Source organism: Hirundo rustica, chromosome Z, assembly GCF_015227805.2.
Source record: "Hirundo rustica isolate bHirRus1 chromosome Z, bHirRus1.pri.v3, whole genome shotgun sequence".
In the NCBI taxonomy this organism is placed as follows: domain Eukaryota; kingdom Metazoa; phylum Chordata; class Aves; order Passeriformes; family Hirundinidae; genus Hirundo; species Hirundo rustica.
Window position 1 is genome coordinate 38,673,766 of NC_053488.1, and position 16,537 is coordinate 38,690,302.

The 16,537-nt window shown below is 43.5% G+C and overlaps 1 protein-coding gene across 6 annotated transcripts in view; it reads left to right on the plus strand.

Annotated features, from left to right (window-relative positions):
• The first annotated feature begins 1,652 nt into the window (after nt 1-1,652).
• The window catches only part of NTRK2 (neurotrophic receptor tyrosine kinase 2), a 200,087-nt gene continuing 185,202 nt past the window's right edge, over nt 1,653-16,537 (plus strand). For 4 of the 6 annotated variants that reach the window (XM_040089252.2, XM_058423985.1, XM_040089250.2 and 1 more), the window contains exon 1: nt 1,739-1,972. In XM_040089252.2, coding sequence (XP_039945186.1) covers nt 1,764-1,972 — 209 coding nt within the window. In that variant the 5' untranslated portion in view covers nt 1,739-1,763. Of the gene's footprint in view, nt 1,973-16,537 lie in introns of all 6 variants that reach the window. The other 2 variants (XM_040089248.2, XM_040089246.1) reach the window with 2 other exon arrangements.

Here is a 16,537-nt window from a genome sequence, read left to right on the forward strand (position 1 = left end):
AAATATCATGACTGACAATACTTTTGATTATGTCTTTTTGTACAGTCTGCACTTGTTGCTTTATGAGGAGGTATATTATTTGTGTGTAGTGTGTTTCAGCTAGGTATGGCCATGACTTTCGTAGTAGGATGTTCTTCTGAAGCAAAATCAACCCATGCCAGGCGTACAAAGCCACCTGGTAAGATGTGGATTTTCCTGTTAGCCTGAGCAGACGCAAATAGAATGGAGTGTGTTTTTCAATTAGTAAGTGTCCTGTCAAATTGATTCCTAAGCACTTTCTGACACTGTATTAATGGTTCATTCTGTACCTTTGTAACAGGAATTCTGTAACCTTTTTTTCTTTATTTCACCCTGATTTAGTAATTTCAAAATACTCAGCTTGGGTTTTTTAGGTAAGAAAGGACCATCAATACTTAATGGTAAGTGGTAAGTGAATAGCCTGTAGTCACAGATGAAGGACTACTTGCCACGTGCCAGGACAGAAGCAGAGAATCTAAAAACGGCAAGGGAAGAGCACCCCTTACGTGACACACGTATGTCATTCTGACTTGCTTCAGCCTCGATGTACGGAAATGGTAACTTCTTCTTGTGGCGCGTCGTGCGCCGTTCCCTCCCGGCGCCGGTGGCGCGGCCGGGGCCGGGCCGCGGTGCACGGCGGCGGCGGGACGCGCGGTGGCGCCTGCGGAGCGCTCAGCGCGGGGCACTGCGGCGGGATCCGGTGCACCGGCAGCGCTGCGGAACCCGCAGCCGGGGGTGGGGGAAGAAAAACGAAAAGCAGCCCCGACCGCAGAGCTGTCAAGGGGAAAACAAGGCGTTTCAGGGTCGCTCATCCGCCGCTTCCCGGGGTTTTCGGACCATCCCCGTTTATCACCCGATGGCGAGCTCCCGCCCTGGCGGGCGTTCCAGGTGCCTCTCGGCACGGGGCCACCGTTCGTCCGGCGGGACACGCAGCCCGATTCCGCGTGCACGCCTGTATCGAGTGTGTATGTGCGTGTACATGAACAAGTACGTGCGAGGCTGAAAGCTCAAGTGCAAGCTGCCTATTGGTATCTGCTCTTCGGCACCCGCCCTTTCCCCCCGCTTCCCCCTGCTGCCTCCTCCTCCCTCCCTTTTTTTTTTTTTTTTTTTTTTTTTTTTTTTTTTTTTTTTTTTTTTTTCCTCCCATTTTTATTTCAGGCTCATTCTGTGGAGTTTCTGCCCCTCTCTGCGTCAGCCCCACGTCACTTCGCCGGCAGCTCCCCGTCTTGGGCTGGAGCAGAAGCCGGAGCTGCTTTATTATCAGCTGGAGGGAGGAGGAGACGGTGCCTAAAGGGGCGAGCGCGGAGCTCTGAGCCCCGCCGCCGCCGCTCGCTGCGCCTCTCTCGCCGCCCGCTCGCCGTCCCTCCGGCGGGCAGCTGCCGCCCGAGCCCCCGCCACCTGCCCCCGCCGCCCCGCGCGTTTTGCAGCATCATCGGCGGCAGCCGCGGGGGCAGGCGGTGCCGCTGTCCGCCCGCGGGGCCAGGGGCAGGTGCCGCGCCGCGCCGGAGGCCCCGCTCGCCGCTGTTGTCCGCGGCGCCCAGCTCCGGCCCCCGCCGCCCCGCGCAGCGCCCGCGGCCGTCAGCGCCGCGGGGCGCCCGTGGCTGCGGCCGCGGCGCGCCCATGTGAGCCCCGGTCGCGGGGTGCCGCCAGCGGCGCGGAAGGCTGCGCACCCTCCGGCCGTGCGCCCCGGCGGCGGCGGCGGCGGCGGAGCAGGAGGAGGCCGTCGGGGCAGTGCTGGAGTGAGCATGGTGTCCTGGCGGCGGAGGCCGGGGCCCAGCCTGGCGCGGCTGTGGGGCTTGTGCTGCCTGGTGCTGGGCTGCTGGCCGGGTGCGCTGGGCTGCCCCGCGTCCTGCGGTTGCAGCTCCTGGCGGATCTGGTGCACCGGATCGTCGCCGGGCATCGCCTCCTTCCCCGTGCCGCAGAAGAGCGCCGAGAGCGACAATGTTACCGAGATGTGAGTACGGGCCGGGGCCGGGCGCGGGGGCGACGGGCCGGAACAGCCGGGGGAGGCTGCGGGCGGGGGCGGCGGGGAACTGACCCTAGAAGCTCTTGCTCCGCGGGCAGATGCAGTGGCTTGAAGCCTAAAAGCCCCGTGTGATTTTTTTTTGGACGCGGCTTACCAGATCTGCCGCTGCCAGCCCGTTTAGATGATGAATCCTAATTGTTCTCGGGGACCGGGGCGGGGGTCGGCTCAGGCTGCGGCGGGACTACGGGGCAGCCGGGGAGCGGGACGGGGCTGGGGCTTCGCCTCCGACCCTTGCCCCAGCTGCTGCCAGGGTTTGCGCGCCGCTCAGCCCGCACCTCTGCGGCTGCAGCAGGTATGAAACGGAGGGGGGTTTCTATATTATTATTATTATTATTATTATTATTATTATTATTATTATTATTATTATTATTATATTATTTCGTTCCCTCAGTTTATCTCTGTGAACCGAGAGTTTTGGTAGGTGGCTTCCATTTCTCCCCAGTTTTCTCCTGTTCTATTTTCGGGAGGGGGGGGGGGTAGGGAACCAAAAAACCAACCACACACACACAAAAAAAAACCCCCAACAAACAAAAAAACAAACAAACAAAAAGTAAGAGAGGCGGCAGAAAGTGACAGTAAACTGTGTTTCATGCCCTAACCATAGGAACGCGAACCTGCTTTGACCTTCTCAGTGCAGGAGGCTGAGAAAAAATACAAAACCTGCAGAGAAATGAACATAGTGCTGCTTGTCAGCAACTGGGATGGAATTAGAGAACCCTAATAAAAAAGTTATTTTCCTCTCATTCCCATGTGGCGCTTCCATCCCCACTGGCCTCAAAGACATCTTCGGTGAGGCAGTTCTGTAGCTTTTCATGTTAAATCCTGCATAGTTTCGCAGTTCAGAGCATCATGGTATTCATGTACTTCACCTAAGAAAACCTCTTGCATAGCTAAAAAATTTTGATGCTGGATGTGTAGATATAGATCTAGGGGAAAAAAACCTTCTCAAGCTGTTTTGTTCGTATTTCCCTACCCCTGTTTTTGAATTGCTTTCCGTGGCGTTTAATGTAAAAGATACCACCATATTTGCCGCAAATCTATACAGATTTCTCACTATTTGTATTCTCCATCCTTCTTCTGTTTTTCAGTGTCTTTTAGAAGAAATTAAAGTAGTGTGAAATACGGTGTGAGTTTAGATTAAATTCTAGCCTTTGGGCTACATTCCTCTAGTTTGTTGAAGTCAATTTGCTGCATTTCCCTGCATGTGCTTGGGGGAAAAGCTGGAGGCATTGATTTCTACTACTCATGTATGGCCTACCTTTCTGAGATTTTTTTAGGACCTGTGTTAAAGAAATGATCTTTCTGAGTTATAACTGCTATTGATTCAGATGTTTTAGTAATTTTCTGTAGATTGCTTAAATAGAAAAAAAAAATTATTTTGAGCTATGTATCTGTGACTATTTTTATAGGCTTTGGAAGCCTTTTTATCCGGTGCATTCTGTTTAGAAGTAACAGAGCAATTTTCCTCTGGAATTTAATTTCTGGTTTGAAAGGCCAGAACAGAAAACATATATTGTAAACATGTTTTCTTCCATGATCAATTTAAAACATGTCTAGTCATTTTGCATTGATAGCTTTGGCTTTATTTTTTCTGGGTTTTTTGAGCATCATTGTCTTTAGAGTTCTTTTTGGTTTTTACTGTATCATTCTGTGACATTGCACATTGTTGTGTTTTGTGATCTAAAAATAATTTTGAGTCATGGATTTCTCAAGAGATGGTGTTGCACATATTTAAGGTGGTCTTTACATGCGTGCTTTTAACATAAAACGCAGAGACCCTTTAATTAGTTTATAGACTAATTTAAAAAATTGAACTGCAGTAGCTGTCATGTTATTTCATTGTGTGAGCTCGGTAAACGCTAAGTACGTACAGAAGCAGTTCTAATACAGTAGGTGCAGATTATCAAACTGTTTTTAACACCACAGATCTTGCTTAATTCTAGCTAAAAAACAGGTTTAAGAGACTGGAGTGTTGCATTTCACTTGTGTAACTTCAGGCCTGGTTCTTCTTTTATGTGCTCTGCAGATACATTCCTGGTCTCTGGTGGAATTACTCGTGGTATAAATAACATGTGAAAAGTATAAGACAATTAATTTGAAGAATTTATTTGCATGTATTTCCTGAGTATCTGCTGAAATCGGTCCTTCACTTGTTGGTTATGTCCTGGTCTTGACAGAAGTGGATCCTACAGTCCTAGGCAAAACATCCACAGCCACCTGGGGCATGGGTCCTGAGTTCAGTTCCTTACCCCAGCCACAGGCATTGGGAGCGCTGAGATAACTGCATGGTCAGGGTGTGTATGTGAAGCCGATGGTGGTGCAGAGGATTGGCTATGGGCCAGGTGGATGGCACTGCGTGGCTGGATGTGAGTGGGCAGCCAGGGTTTTCCACTTGGCTTTAAGAGACAGAAAAGGATGGGATGGTGGAGCAGGAAAAATAGAGATGAAGTACCACATATCTGGCAGCCTCCACCACTTAACACCCAGGTGATTCACCTCTGTTTTGGTCCATAGGTGGATTGTGCTTTAGAGTTTATAAGCAGTCTTGTCCCAGTCCAACTATTTCTTGATTCCTGCCCGGATCCAGCATCCAAATCTATTGGAGGGGGTACTTCTGCATCAGCCCTATGAAGGCCAGCTGCTGAAACTTGGTGTGGGAGGGCAGAAGAGTATTTATGCCTGGTGCTTTCTTAGTCATCTCTCTCACTCTTCTCCTTCCTGGCTGTTTTTGCATAGTTTTCTGCTATGATAAATAAGATTTTGGATTTGCCCAGTTGGTTAACATGATGATGTGGGCTGGTCTTTATCTGGAAGGCAAGTGCCGGTGCTTATGATAAGAGATTGTAATTGTAATAATTGCTTGGTCACTTTGGTATTATTGGAGTTAAATTGAACTCCAGAGTGAGATCCTGCATTAGAATAAATGGTATCAGTCATTGATACATTAAAAGCCAAGGACCAAGAGTGACAAAAGCAAAATTACTTTATTGGCTTTATCAAATCCATGCATTGTAGACGCAATGGCAATTAAGTAGACCTCGCCAAGATCACTCTTACAAAAATACTACTAAGATAGTAAGTGAGAAATTTTTGTAGTGATCAGGACTTCTTGGCAAAGGACAAGTGTAATATTTTCTTATTAAAGAAGATGTATTGCTGTTGTATCTCAGTGTACATGACTTTTCAAAGACTTTGATTTGAAAGTATCTTGCAGTACATTCCTGGCCTAGCTTCGTTCTGCCATCAAGTCATTAAGATGTTTACTTATGACTATTCAGGTAAATGAGGTTCGAAATTAATTGGCTATTTTCAGGAAGAACTTCTTGCCAACAAAATAGTAGGTGACTTTCAAACGCTTGCCTATTAAAAGAGAGGTGATTGTGTATTGCGTACATTTCAAAACCACAAAATAAATTTCTAATGCAGTTATATAAAGCACTCTAGAATTGTTAATAAGTAAGACAGGATAAGTAATTTATAGAGTAAATTATTTAACAAGTCATGTGAGCTTGTGCTAAAAAAAGGCATTGATTAAATTCATTGAAGCTCAGAGCTGTTGGTATTTTGAGTCTTTTTTATTCTAGATTTTGAGACTGTTGTAGGTTTAATGTCATGTAAAACAAGGAGTCTGCAGGGCTCCTGAGTCTCTATACCCTTCCTCCTCAAAGCAACTTCTTGCTCTGCATCGTTGCATCACTTGGCTGGATTGAGAAGTTATTTCTGGTGACTTGGATAATATTGTAAAACGTGAAGCACCGGGCTACAAATTATTAAAGATGTTTTGGATAGTGGTGATGTAATAGCTTCCTTTAGGAATTTATTTTAGGAATATTAGGAATTTTAGGAATATTTTTATTATTATTATTTCTTTTAAAGATCTGGGTAATTGGTTGAGTTAAAAGTAAGCACTGTGAAAATCAGTTTTGTAATTTCTAGGCTCTAAAAATACTCCAGGATCACAAAACATTGAATTTTGTACATGTTCTCTTTTTTTGCTCCCAGGGAGCCTTTTGTATGTCTTGTTCTAGATGTTGCCCTTCTGGTTTGTGAGGACTGATGGGCCACCTGAGGGTTTCCACTGAGACCGTCTCTATCAGGCAGAGACAAAACAGCTTATGAGGCTGGAAAAGGGCGTATCCTTCAGGAGGCAGTCAGTATTGGGCAGGGTGGCTGGAACGCTGTCTCTCCCTTAATATCTTTGGTCACTCGAGTTTTGAGAGAGGTTTGGGGTGTTTGTACTGAAATGAAAGATTTGGTCTTGAACACATTTTTTCAAGAAACTTCAATTTTTTTCCATACTAATGAGAAAATAGGGCTTGGCAGTGCAGCCTGTGATATCTTTAGGATGGCATTTTCCAGATTTCTCAGGTTCTATTTTTTCTCAATTATTTTTATGCTGACAAGTGTAACAGAGAAAGTAGCTTAGCAATATTCTGATCCCTAATCACTGTAGAGCAAAAAAATTTATGTAACTAAACATGGGCCTGATTTCTCCATTTTGATTTTCATTTTAAAGTAAAGAGGGATCCCCCATTTCTCTCTTTTTGCTGGTGGGGTTTTTTTTTTTGTGTGTGTGTGTTTTGTTTGGTTTTGGTTGGGTTTTTTTTTTTTTTTTTTGGACTACAGTTCTCTTTCTCCAATATTTGTCATCTGTCACTACACAAATGTCTAAGAATACGGCCCTTAAGGTGTTCATCCAGATGTCCTTGCCTGAGCAGGAGAAGTAGCAGATAATGGAGCAAAGAACTCTAAAACTCCTTCTGTGTGTTGTTGATGTCAGATGTATATTTAGCTTCTTACCTCTGTAAGATTACTCTTTAAAAACTGTCCTTTAAAAAGCAAAGCAGATTGTGTAAATTCACTAATTTACATGCATTTCAAATGGAGAGATAAATCCATAGAGGTTTGAAACTTTCTACTCCCTGGGTTGTGAATATGCTTTTATACAGGATGCAGTTATGTTTGTCAAGATCTCTTCATCCAGATGTATGTGGTACATCACTGCTGTTAAATTATATATGAACATATATAATTGGGATGCATCTTAATTCCTGGTTGATTGTGAATGTCTATTTTCAGAAACTGCAAAAGGCAAACCAAACTACTGCCTGCCCTGAAATGCACATATGGAGATTCTGTGTTTTTATGTAGCTACTATTAAATGTAATATTATAGTATCACAGGGTCACAGAAGGGGTCAGGTTGAAAGGGATCACTGGTAGGATCATCTGGTTCAACTTCCCTGCTCAAGAAGGGCACAGCATTTTATCCAGATGGTTCTTGACTGTCTTCAGTGAGGAAGACTCCACAACCTCTCCCAGCAATCAGTTCTGTGCCTGGTCTCCTGCACAGTAAAGAAGTTCTTCCTCATGTTCAGGTGGAACTTGCTGTGCATCAGTTTCTGCCCATTGCCTTTGTTCCATTGCTCAGCACCACCAAGGAGAGCTTTGTTCTGTCCTATTGACATAATTCTTTCAGATACTTTTGTACATCAGAATCCCCTCTAAGTGATCTCTTCTCAAGGCTGAACAGGCCCAGCTTCCTCCACCTTTTTGTGTATAGGACGCTTCAGTCCCTTAATCATCTTCATAGCCCTCTGCTGGTCTCTCCCAGGAGTTCCATGTCTCTCATGTCCTGAGGAGCCCAGAGCTGGACACAGCATTCCAGATGTGCCTCTCCTGGGCTCAGAAGGACAGGATCACCCCGCTTGTCCTGCTGGCAGTGTTCTTCCTGATGCAGCCCAGGACACCATTGGCCTTGGCCACCAGGGCACACTTCTAGCTCATGGACAGCTTGTTGTCCACCAGGACCCCAAGGTCCTTCTCCACAGAGCTGCTTCCCAGCAGGTCAGCCCCAGCCTGTGCTGGTGCTTGGGGTTATTCTTCTTCAGTGCAGGACCCTGCATTTGCCCTTGTTGAATTTCAGGCAGATCTTCTCTGCTGATATCTCCAGCTTGTCAGTGCTGCTGTCTGGTGTACTGGCCACTGCTCCCAGCCTTGTGTTATCAGTGACCTGCTGAGGAGGCATCTGTCTCTGTCCAAAGCACTGCTGAACAAATTAAACAACATTGGGCCCGGTGTTGACCTTTGGGGGGGCCACCTCTTGTGATGAGCCTCCAACTGGACCTTGTGCCACTTATGGCAGCTATTTGGGATCATCCATTCAGCCAGTTATCAATCCAGCTCACTGTCCACTTGTTTAGTTTGTGCTTCCTGAACTTGCTTATGAGGATATCATGTGAGACAGGCTGTAAAGCGTTGCTGAAGTCGAAGTAGAAAATAGCCACTGCTTTCCCGTTGTCCATCCAGGTCGTTGTCCCATCATGGAAGGCAATCAGGTTGGTCAAGTGTGATTCCCCTTTGCCGAATCCAATTCTGATCACCTTCTTGGCATTCATGTGGATAAAGACAGCCTCCAGAATGAAGCACTCCATCATCTTTCCAGGCATCAAAGTGGGGCTGGCTGGCCAGTAGTTCTCTAGGTCCTCCTTCTTGCCCATTTTGAAGACTGGGGTGACATTTATTTTCTTCTACTTCTAGGACACCTCTCCTGATCACATGACTGTTCCAAGACAACTGCAGGCAGCCCAGCTGTGGTGTTTCCCAGCTCCCTCAGCACCTGTGAACACATCCCATCAGGACAGCATCTTTTTATTTGTTCCAAGTTATGTGTTGCTGCTTTCAATTCCTTTGTATCTCCTGCTTGTACTTCACTTTTGACGGGAGCTTTTTGCTCATCCGTGCAGCTGTCTTGCCCTCTTTGCTCTGTTTCTTACTTTTCAGGATGCAGTGTTCTTGAGCCTGGAGGAGGTAATGCTTGAATACTTATAGACCAGCTCTCTTGGACCCCTCTTCTCTGCAGGGACTGTTCCCATGGGATTCTTCCAAGAAGATCCTTGAAGGGCTAAAGTTATCTCTCCTAAAATCCTAGATTTCAATCTCACTTGCTGCCCTGTTTCCTCCATGCAAAGTGCTGAACTCCACAATCATCTCATAATCACATGGCACAATTGCAGTGGACGTACTGGAAAGGAGCTACACCTTGGAAAATCTGCTTTTACTTTTTATTACTTTATTGTAAGAAAACTACCTGCATTGATTGTTGATCATTGACAGAGGCTGTGGCTGAAACTTAAATATTTTTAATACCAATTCAAGCATAAATGTTTCTGTGTTGTGTTTTCATTGTTAGGATAAATTCTTGGAGATGAGGTTCCAGGTAATATTCTTTTTTTCCTAGACAAAACCTGAAATAATGAGGTTTTTTTGTTGGTTTTTTTTTTTTTTTTTTTTTCAGAAGTAAGATAAAATGGAAGGAAGCAGGCCAAAGTTGTCCAAGGTATTTTCAGAGGCATTTTAAAAGATTGTAATCTTTGAGTGGTGTAACTTGAACTTTACTTTGCTAAAGCAAACTAGGCTTGCTCTTGCAAGGTAGTTAGATGATTTTTTTTCATGAGGAAGCTGAGGCTGGGATTCTGGCCTATGTAAAGTCAGTGATAAAAATGAATGGAGTTAGTGTTTCACCAGCATAGTTTAGAGTATGTATGTGAAGGGTGAAAGGATCCTTGATTCAGGCATTTTCATGCCATTTTTAAGTTTGGAAGAGATGGGGCTTGTTGCTTGATTACCTGATGTGTTTTTGACTTGCATGTTTTTTTGTCTTTCATGTTCTCATTCTCTATGAAGACTAAATACATTGAAATAAGTGGAAGCTAAGATTAGTATTTCAGGAAGGAGCCTTTTACAATATTTTAGATAATTTTGCTTTGGAGTGAACCTCCTTGTGCAGAAAAACATTGCAGCTTCTGCTATGGATTCAAAGAAGATATATAGTTCATTGTATACAGTTGTCTAATGTAGAGATAAAGTAAAGGCAATGCATTAATCAAAGTTAAGTAATCTATTGCCGAAACAGACATCAGTGAAGTGGCAACACTTCTGGGCTCCTTATGGAAGGATCTGTCCACAGAGCTGTGGTTGAGGCTGGGAAAGTTATCTATTTTTCCTCTTGTTTTGACAGGTGAGCCAAAAGAAATCTTCCAGTTTTAGATGTAAATGAAATTAGTTTTACCTTTTTAATTTCCTAACCATGCCTGTAAAACTAAGTAAGGCTGTGTTCAGCAGGTATCTTGCGGAGCATGGCTACCCCACATTGCACAATAAGATGCATGTGAAGAGTGCACAGGGTGTGACTTCCCATTCTTTTGCAACAACTGTCTGGTTTTCTGAATGCCAGACGGCACGGCAGGCATATGTGAATAAATCATGTGCACATACTGGGCATGTCAGACTTACTGGGCATGGGCTGGGAGACCTTTCCACATCGTGTGCTCTGAGTGTCATGCCCTGGACCTACTAATCATGTCTGGGACTTTCTCAAGTTTCAGCATTTAAAATCTGGCAACTCCCTTCTAACTGTGTAGCGAATGCACTTAACTTAGCTTTCCACAATGGAGAATGTTCTTCTTCTAGAAAGTGATTCAGGAGGCTAAATTAGGTTCACACTGCAAATTATCCCATGCTGTCATCCAATTCCATCTCCACTGACTATTAAGAAAGTGCTGGGGACCTAGTTCACTGGGGTGAGGGGCAAAAGCAGGACCTTCCTTTTAGCAACCTGGGTCATACTGTGGAGTAAACTGATTTTGTAGTCCTAGGTGAACCATTTCAGCATGCATGCGAACAGCTGCTCTCCTAGAAGCAGAGCACTGGTCTGAACCAAGGTCTTGCATGTCAGCATCTTAACTGCTGGTCCTGTATGGTGTACAGATGTGGGCTTGCCTTGGTTCTTCCTGTCTGAGTTGCCTTCCTTGGCATAGAATATTCAAATGTGCTTTTGGGTCAGAGAGCAAGACAGTCTGTTTGGCTAAGGAGCTGTGGTGTTTATTTGTGTAGTGAGACAGCTGGGTCCTGCTCCTGCTTCACTGACTGTTCAATTACAGCAAAAATGAAAACAACACAAACAGGTAAGGTGCAGATTGCTCTCTTTCAGATGGCTTTGTAAATATCGTATCATACCTCTGAGAGACTGGAATGATATTTCCTTAGGGAGAGGAAGAAATTGAATCTGGTACCCCGGATGCACAGCATTTCCTCCAAATCTGTGGTCTTCAACCTCATAAAAAGATCTCTCTCTCTCTCTCTCTCTCTCTCTCTTTTTTTTTTTTTTTTTTCTTTTTTTTTTTTTCTTTTTTTTTTTTTTTCCTTTTCCCCTCCACCATTAGGTGGGTAAATAGTCGATTGCATAGTCATCTCCTTATCCTCCTCTCCAGTCTTGCCTCTTCTAAGTTTTAGAAATAGGTTTTGGATCACATTATGTATAATGTGATCTTCACAGTGATCTTCACCTGGTAAACGTATATATTGTACCCTTGAGCTGGGAGCTGGGAGCAGTTTTGTTGACTCTGGAAGTCAAACTATGTAATGTGCAAAAGCATATGTTTTAAGAGCTTTAAGTTTAGAGTGGTAATAAGTTTCAGAATATCACAGAATCACAGAATAAGCTGAACTGGAAGGGACCTTCAAGGATCATCAAACCCAGCCCCCGGCACTGCACAGCACCATCCGCAAGAGTCCCACCATGTGCTGAGAGCATTGTCTGAACACTTCTTGAACTCTGTCAGGCTGGTGCTGTGACTTCTCTGAGGAGCTGCTCCAGTGCCCAACCACCCTCTGTTGGGTGGAGGGAAAAACCTTTTTCTAATACCCAATCTAAACCTCCCCTGACACAGCTTCAGGCCATTCCCTCAGGTCCTGTCACTGTCACCACAGAGCTGAGATCAGTGTCTGATCCTCCCATTCCCCTCACAAGGAAGTTTTAACTACAGCGGGGTCTGTCTTCAGTCTCCTCCAGGCTGAACAGACCAAGTGGCCTCAGCTGCTCCTCATATGGCTTCCCCTAAAGACTCTTCACCATCTTTGTTGCTGTCCTCTGGATGGTCTCTAATAGTTTAATATTGTTCTTATACTGTGATGCCCAAAACTGCAGAATTAAGTGGAACAATCCCTTTCCTTGATTGGCTGGTGATGCTTTTGCCATTATTTATAGATAGAACAAAATTGCAACATTATAAACATTTTGAATTGGCACAAATCCATGTGACATTGAGGCACCTAAGCAGAAAATTTTAATACTGGATACTACTTCTGCTATAGACATCACTGCAAATCCTGGATCATGTTTGTGTACTTTGACTGTCTTGTTGCCTGAAGCCTGTGTCATTTAGGGGATATCAAGGCAGCACAGGCACAGAAACAGGTACCACTTGCCTTAGAGATTGGTGTGGGTGGAAGAAGGACTCTTCCTTTCCTACTCGGAACATTTCTCCCAACTCCTCTTGGCATTCCTGTCTGCATTGAGACAGGGCAGTTGTTCTTTCTGTTGCATGATTTGGTTACATTTGCCTGTTTTAGAGCACTACTAAATATTCTCATGAGTTTTAATGAACAGTTTAACTTCTAGCAGTGTTGCTTTTCACATTGAGTGTCTAAAATAAAATTTTTAGGAGGTGAGAGTCCCAACAGTTGGAGGTATCATCAAAATACCAATCTATCTTATATTTGCAGGTGAACACTTCACTATCACCACCTATGTCTTGGGCCAGGGGCACTGCTGCAGAGGAGGTGTAGGATGGAGGAATGCTGAAAGGTGTGTCTGGTACTGGGGTGCTGTTGGAGTCCGGGGCATTCCTTTGGTTGCCCTGGAGGGTCAGGGACCTGGGCAGGGGGGTCTGGGACCCCAGCCCAGAGCTCAGAGCTCAGAGAGACACTGGATTTGATTTCAGTCAAAATCAACCCTGAAACCACATCAATGTTGGGGTAAGCCCCCAACAGGGTGCAGTCATGAGAACCATAAGCAGAAATAGGCTGGAGGATGAGAGAAGTACTACCCTACTCATAAGGAGTGGCAGGGACAAAAGCTGTAAAAGTAGATGAAGAATGCTGAAAGTAGTGGTGGTGAGAAGGCAGCTTTTCAGAGGTAGTGAAGAAGGTTGAAGACTAGCTGAAAATGTCACCTTGTGAAAGAGGTACATGCAGGGTAGGAGTTTAATTTGAAGGTAAAATGGTAGAGAAGATTATCTAAGACTTGAAACTATAAAATATAAATTTTAAAATATAATATAGTATATATATTATATTATATAGTATATACTATATAGTCTATACTCTATACACTATATAGTATATGAAGAACAGGATTCCTCTAGTGGAATAATGCTAATGGAAGAAGCTATGAATTCAAAAGATTGGCCAGTTACAATGAAATGTGGACTATACTGTAATGTAAATAAATGTGATAAAGTGAAATAGGAAACTGTGAAGAGTATCTAAATGTGAAATGGTGAAGAATACCTCTGAAACACTCTCTGAAAAAAGCATTGGCTAAATTTAAGTGGTAAGACTGGTACGTAACAGAAGGTGGCAACCTGTTCCAGTGCTAGAAAGAGTGAGGTAAACATGGAAAGGACAACCCATAACCCTTTTGGAATGTTTCAGTAACATGTGAAGTTCTATTCCTTTATGTTTTTCATTAAAAGATAAGAGTGTCTTGGAGAAGACACACATCTGTGATTAGGGCTACAGAAGATGTTTCACAGGCCTCGGAAGGGATTCTAGAAAACCAGTTGTGAACCATGGTAGCAGATGGCATTATTTGCAGAATGGAAAAACATCTACTTTTTGGGTTCTCTATGTAATAATTGCACAGAAGAGGAGTAGAGGTTATGACCATATGTAGTCACGCAAGACTTAAATAAAAACAGAAGAAAGAAACCTTTTGCTGGCTAATGGAAAGGGAATACTTTTTGAGATGTCAGGAGTTACATTGTTCAGCAAATTTAATGTGTTAGTAGGATATAGATGGATTTTGCTGGATAGATGGCTTTAAGTTTTGCATCTTTACTCCACCATTTGGAAGTACTGCCTCTTGATTTGTGCCTAACATGAAGTGCATTGCATGCAGTGAACAAGAGAGTAAAAAGGGTAGCAGGTGCTGGTATATGTCTCGATGGTCCAATGATCCAGAGCAGATTGATTGGAGTATTTGATATTCTAATAGCCAGTAATTTTAAACTGACTAAAGCCAAATATTAATGTCAAACAGTGGGAATTGTATATGTGGGAGAAGACTGACTTCAAAGGAGGTTTCAGAAGAAATTACTTATATTGAGTGAAAGTCAAGGAATACTGAACATGTCAGAGCTCAGAGATGGAAAAAAAAATCTGTTGTGGGGGATGTTGATTTATGTCAGGAGTACTATCTAATTCTGAAGGATGTGCAGCTACCTAAGATACCTCTTCCAGAAAGCCACTGTCTGAGTACAGGCACCTGAAAGGGAGAGAATTCCAAGGTTTTGACAGCAATCAAGAAGCCTTAATGTTTTGATTCGCTGAAGGACTTAAAAAGATGCATATAAGGGATGGTTGTCTGGAATCTTACTGTGCTCTTACTGTGGAATGGCTGTTTTTCCCTTCTCATTTGCATCAAGGCTGGTGACAGCTATAGAGATGGCGTATGCAAGTGCTGAAAAGAATGTATTTGCATTATTACTTTTTGAAGACTAGGTGGTTTTGCAGGACAAAGAACTGTCACGTATATTTGTATTTATTCATTCCTTTGAGATGCTCTTTCATCCTTGCAAGGAAATAATAACATCATCAACAACAATAATTATAAAGATTAGTCTTATGACTGCTTTCTGTTGAGAAATAATGGAAAGCCACATTCACTACTCTCCTTTTGTATGTTAATTTACTGTGTGATTCTTAGCATATATATTATAAAGGGTCTTTATGGGAGTTTAAGCCTCTTCCTAGCAATCTGCATAGATTATTTCATACACAGGGGATGAAAATGTGTTTTGAAGGTAAGTATAAGGTCAGACATTAAGATATATCTTTTAAAATAAATTGGTCATTGTTTGGCCGTCTGACAATAAAAAAGAATATCGACATTTCCAAAATATCTTAGCTAAGGAAAAACAACTCTTTAGCTGTCATGTATTCCTGGAAAAACATTAAAAAAATTAATGTCTTGATGCAATATCAAGTGTACAAACAAAGGGGATTACAGGCCTCTAAATGGAGAAAATACTTATATAAGCTCTGCATGCATTTGGGGGAAAGTAATTCTGAAGGTGGAGCTCCTCAAGAGCATAAATCTTAAATCTTGAAAGCTGCATGAAATGTCTTGAGAGTTTGCTTGATTTGGTAGTCTGCTATCTGAAGAGAATAAAACAAACACCTTGAAGCCGAACCAGAAACATGAATAAGAGCAAGGGTCTTACATTTAATTTTCCCTGCCTTACAGTAACTTCCTTTAAACTTTGCATTCCAGGCATATCCATTTATTTTTACTTTTGCCTTCGTGCTGTAAAGTGGGAACTAAGGTTGGCTGGAAAACCACGGACTTCCCATTTTCCAGGCAGTTGCAGTCATAAGAGAACGGATCTGCTCCTGCAGTGCCAAAACTAGATTGGTATCTCCACTGAATTCCCATTTTCTTCTGCCTTCAACTAGTGGGTTAGCACTAGTTGTTCAAGATGATGGTTTGGAGAATCAATTTGCAATGGCAGCTATGTGCTTCGAGTTGGATAATAGTATGCTGTTGAGGAGCAGAATGTCTGGACCCTGTTGCCTCCTGGCAGTTGACACAGCCTTACATCAAGAACAGGGAATTGTTGAAATTAACTTATCTCTGACCTTGCCTGTGAGATGCTGAGTTCCAGATTGTCCTGAAGAATGTGTAACCTGAGTATGGGATGTGTGTCATGCAGGATTTGCTGAAAAAATGGGCATGCCTGTGTCTGTAAAAAAAGATCCCAGAGCTAATTATGTTGTCTCTAGAGCTGCAGTACTGGCAGGGGGAGAGCTGTTCCCTGAAGTCTTCTGTGACTTGTGGCTAAATACTCTAAATGTGAGGAAAAAGCCCTTAGAGAACCTGTGATAGTTGCAACAAGTTTTTCACTCTTTGTGAAATATAGGGTGATTCAAGTTTAAAACAGAACAAACAGAACACTGCAGCGCTTGCTCAGAGTCTGTAAGGAGACACCGGGCAGTCAAGGAAGGAGTCAAGCACTGGTAAAATTTCTGAATGCTTGGTAAAATCACCACGGATGGTCTAGACACAGTGTATCTTTCCTGAGTTATGGCATGCTCCTCTAGCAGTAGAGGTTCTCTTTCCTGAAGTTATCCTGGTTAAATCTTGCATTTATGGTACCAGATGGAGGAAGCAAAATAGAATAAAGTATTTGGAGTAAGCTTGTATATCTGTAGAATACTTGCTGGATTTAGGTGTCTATATCACACTCATTGCTTCTTAGGTGTTTCCTTCCTAGAGGAAGCTTGGTCATTTGCAGGAAGATTTCTTAATTGAGCAGAGATTATAGCATTGATGCCTACATCTGTCTGAAACTCTGCATTCTTGATACGCACTTCTGTAGCTTTGTGCTTCATTTTCCAGCTGAGTTTATACCACTTCAGCATCATTTTAAAC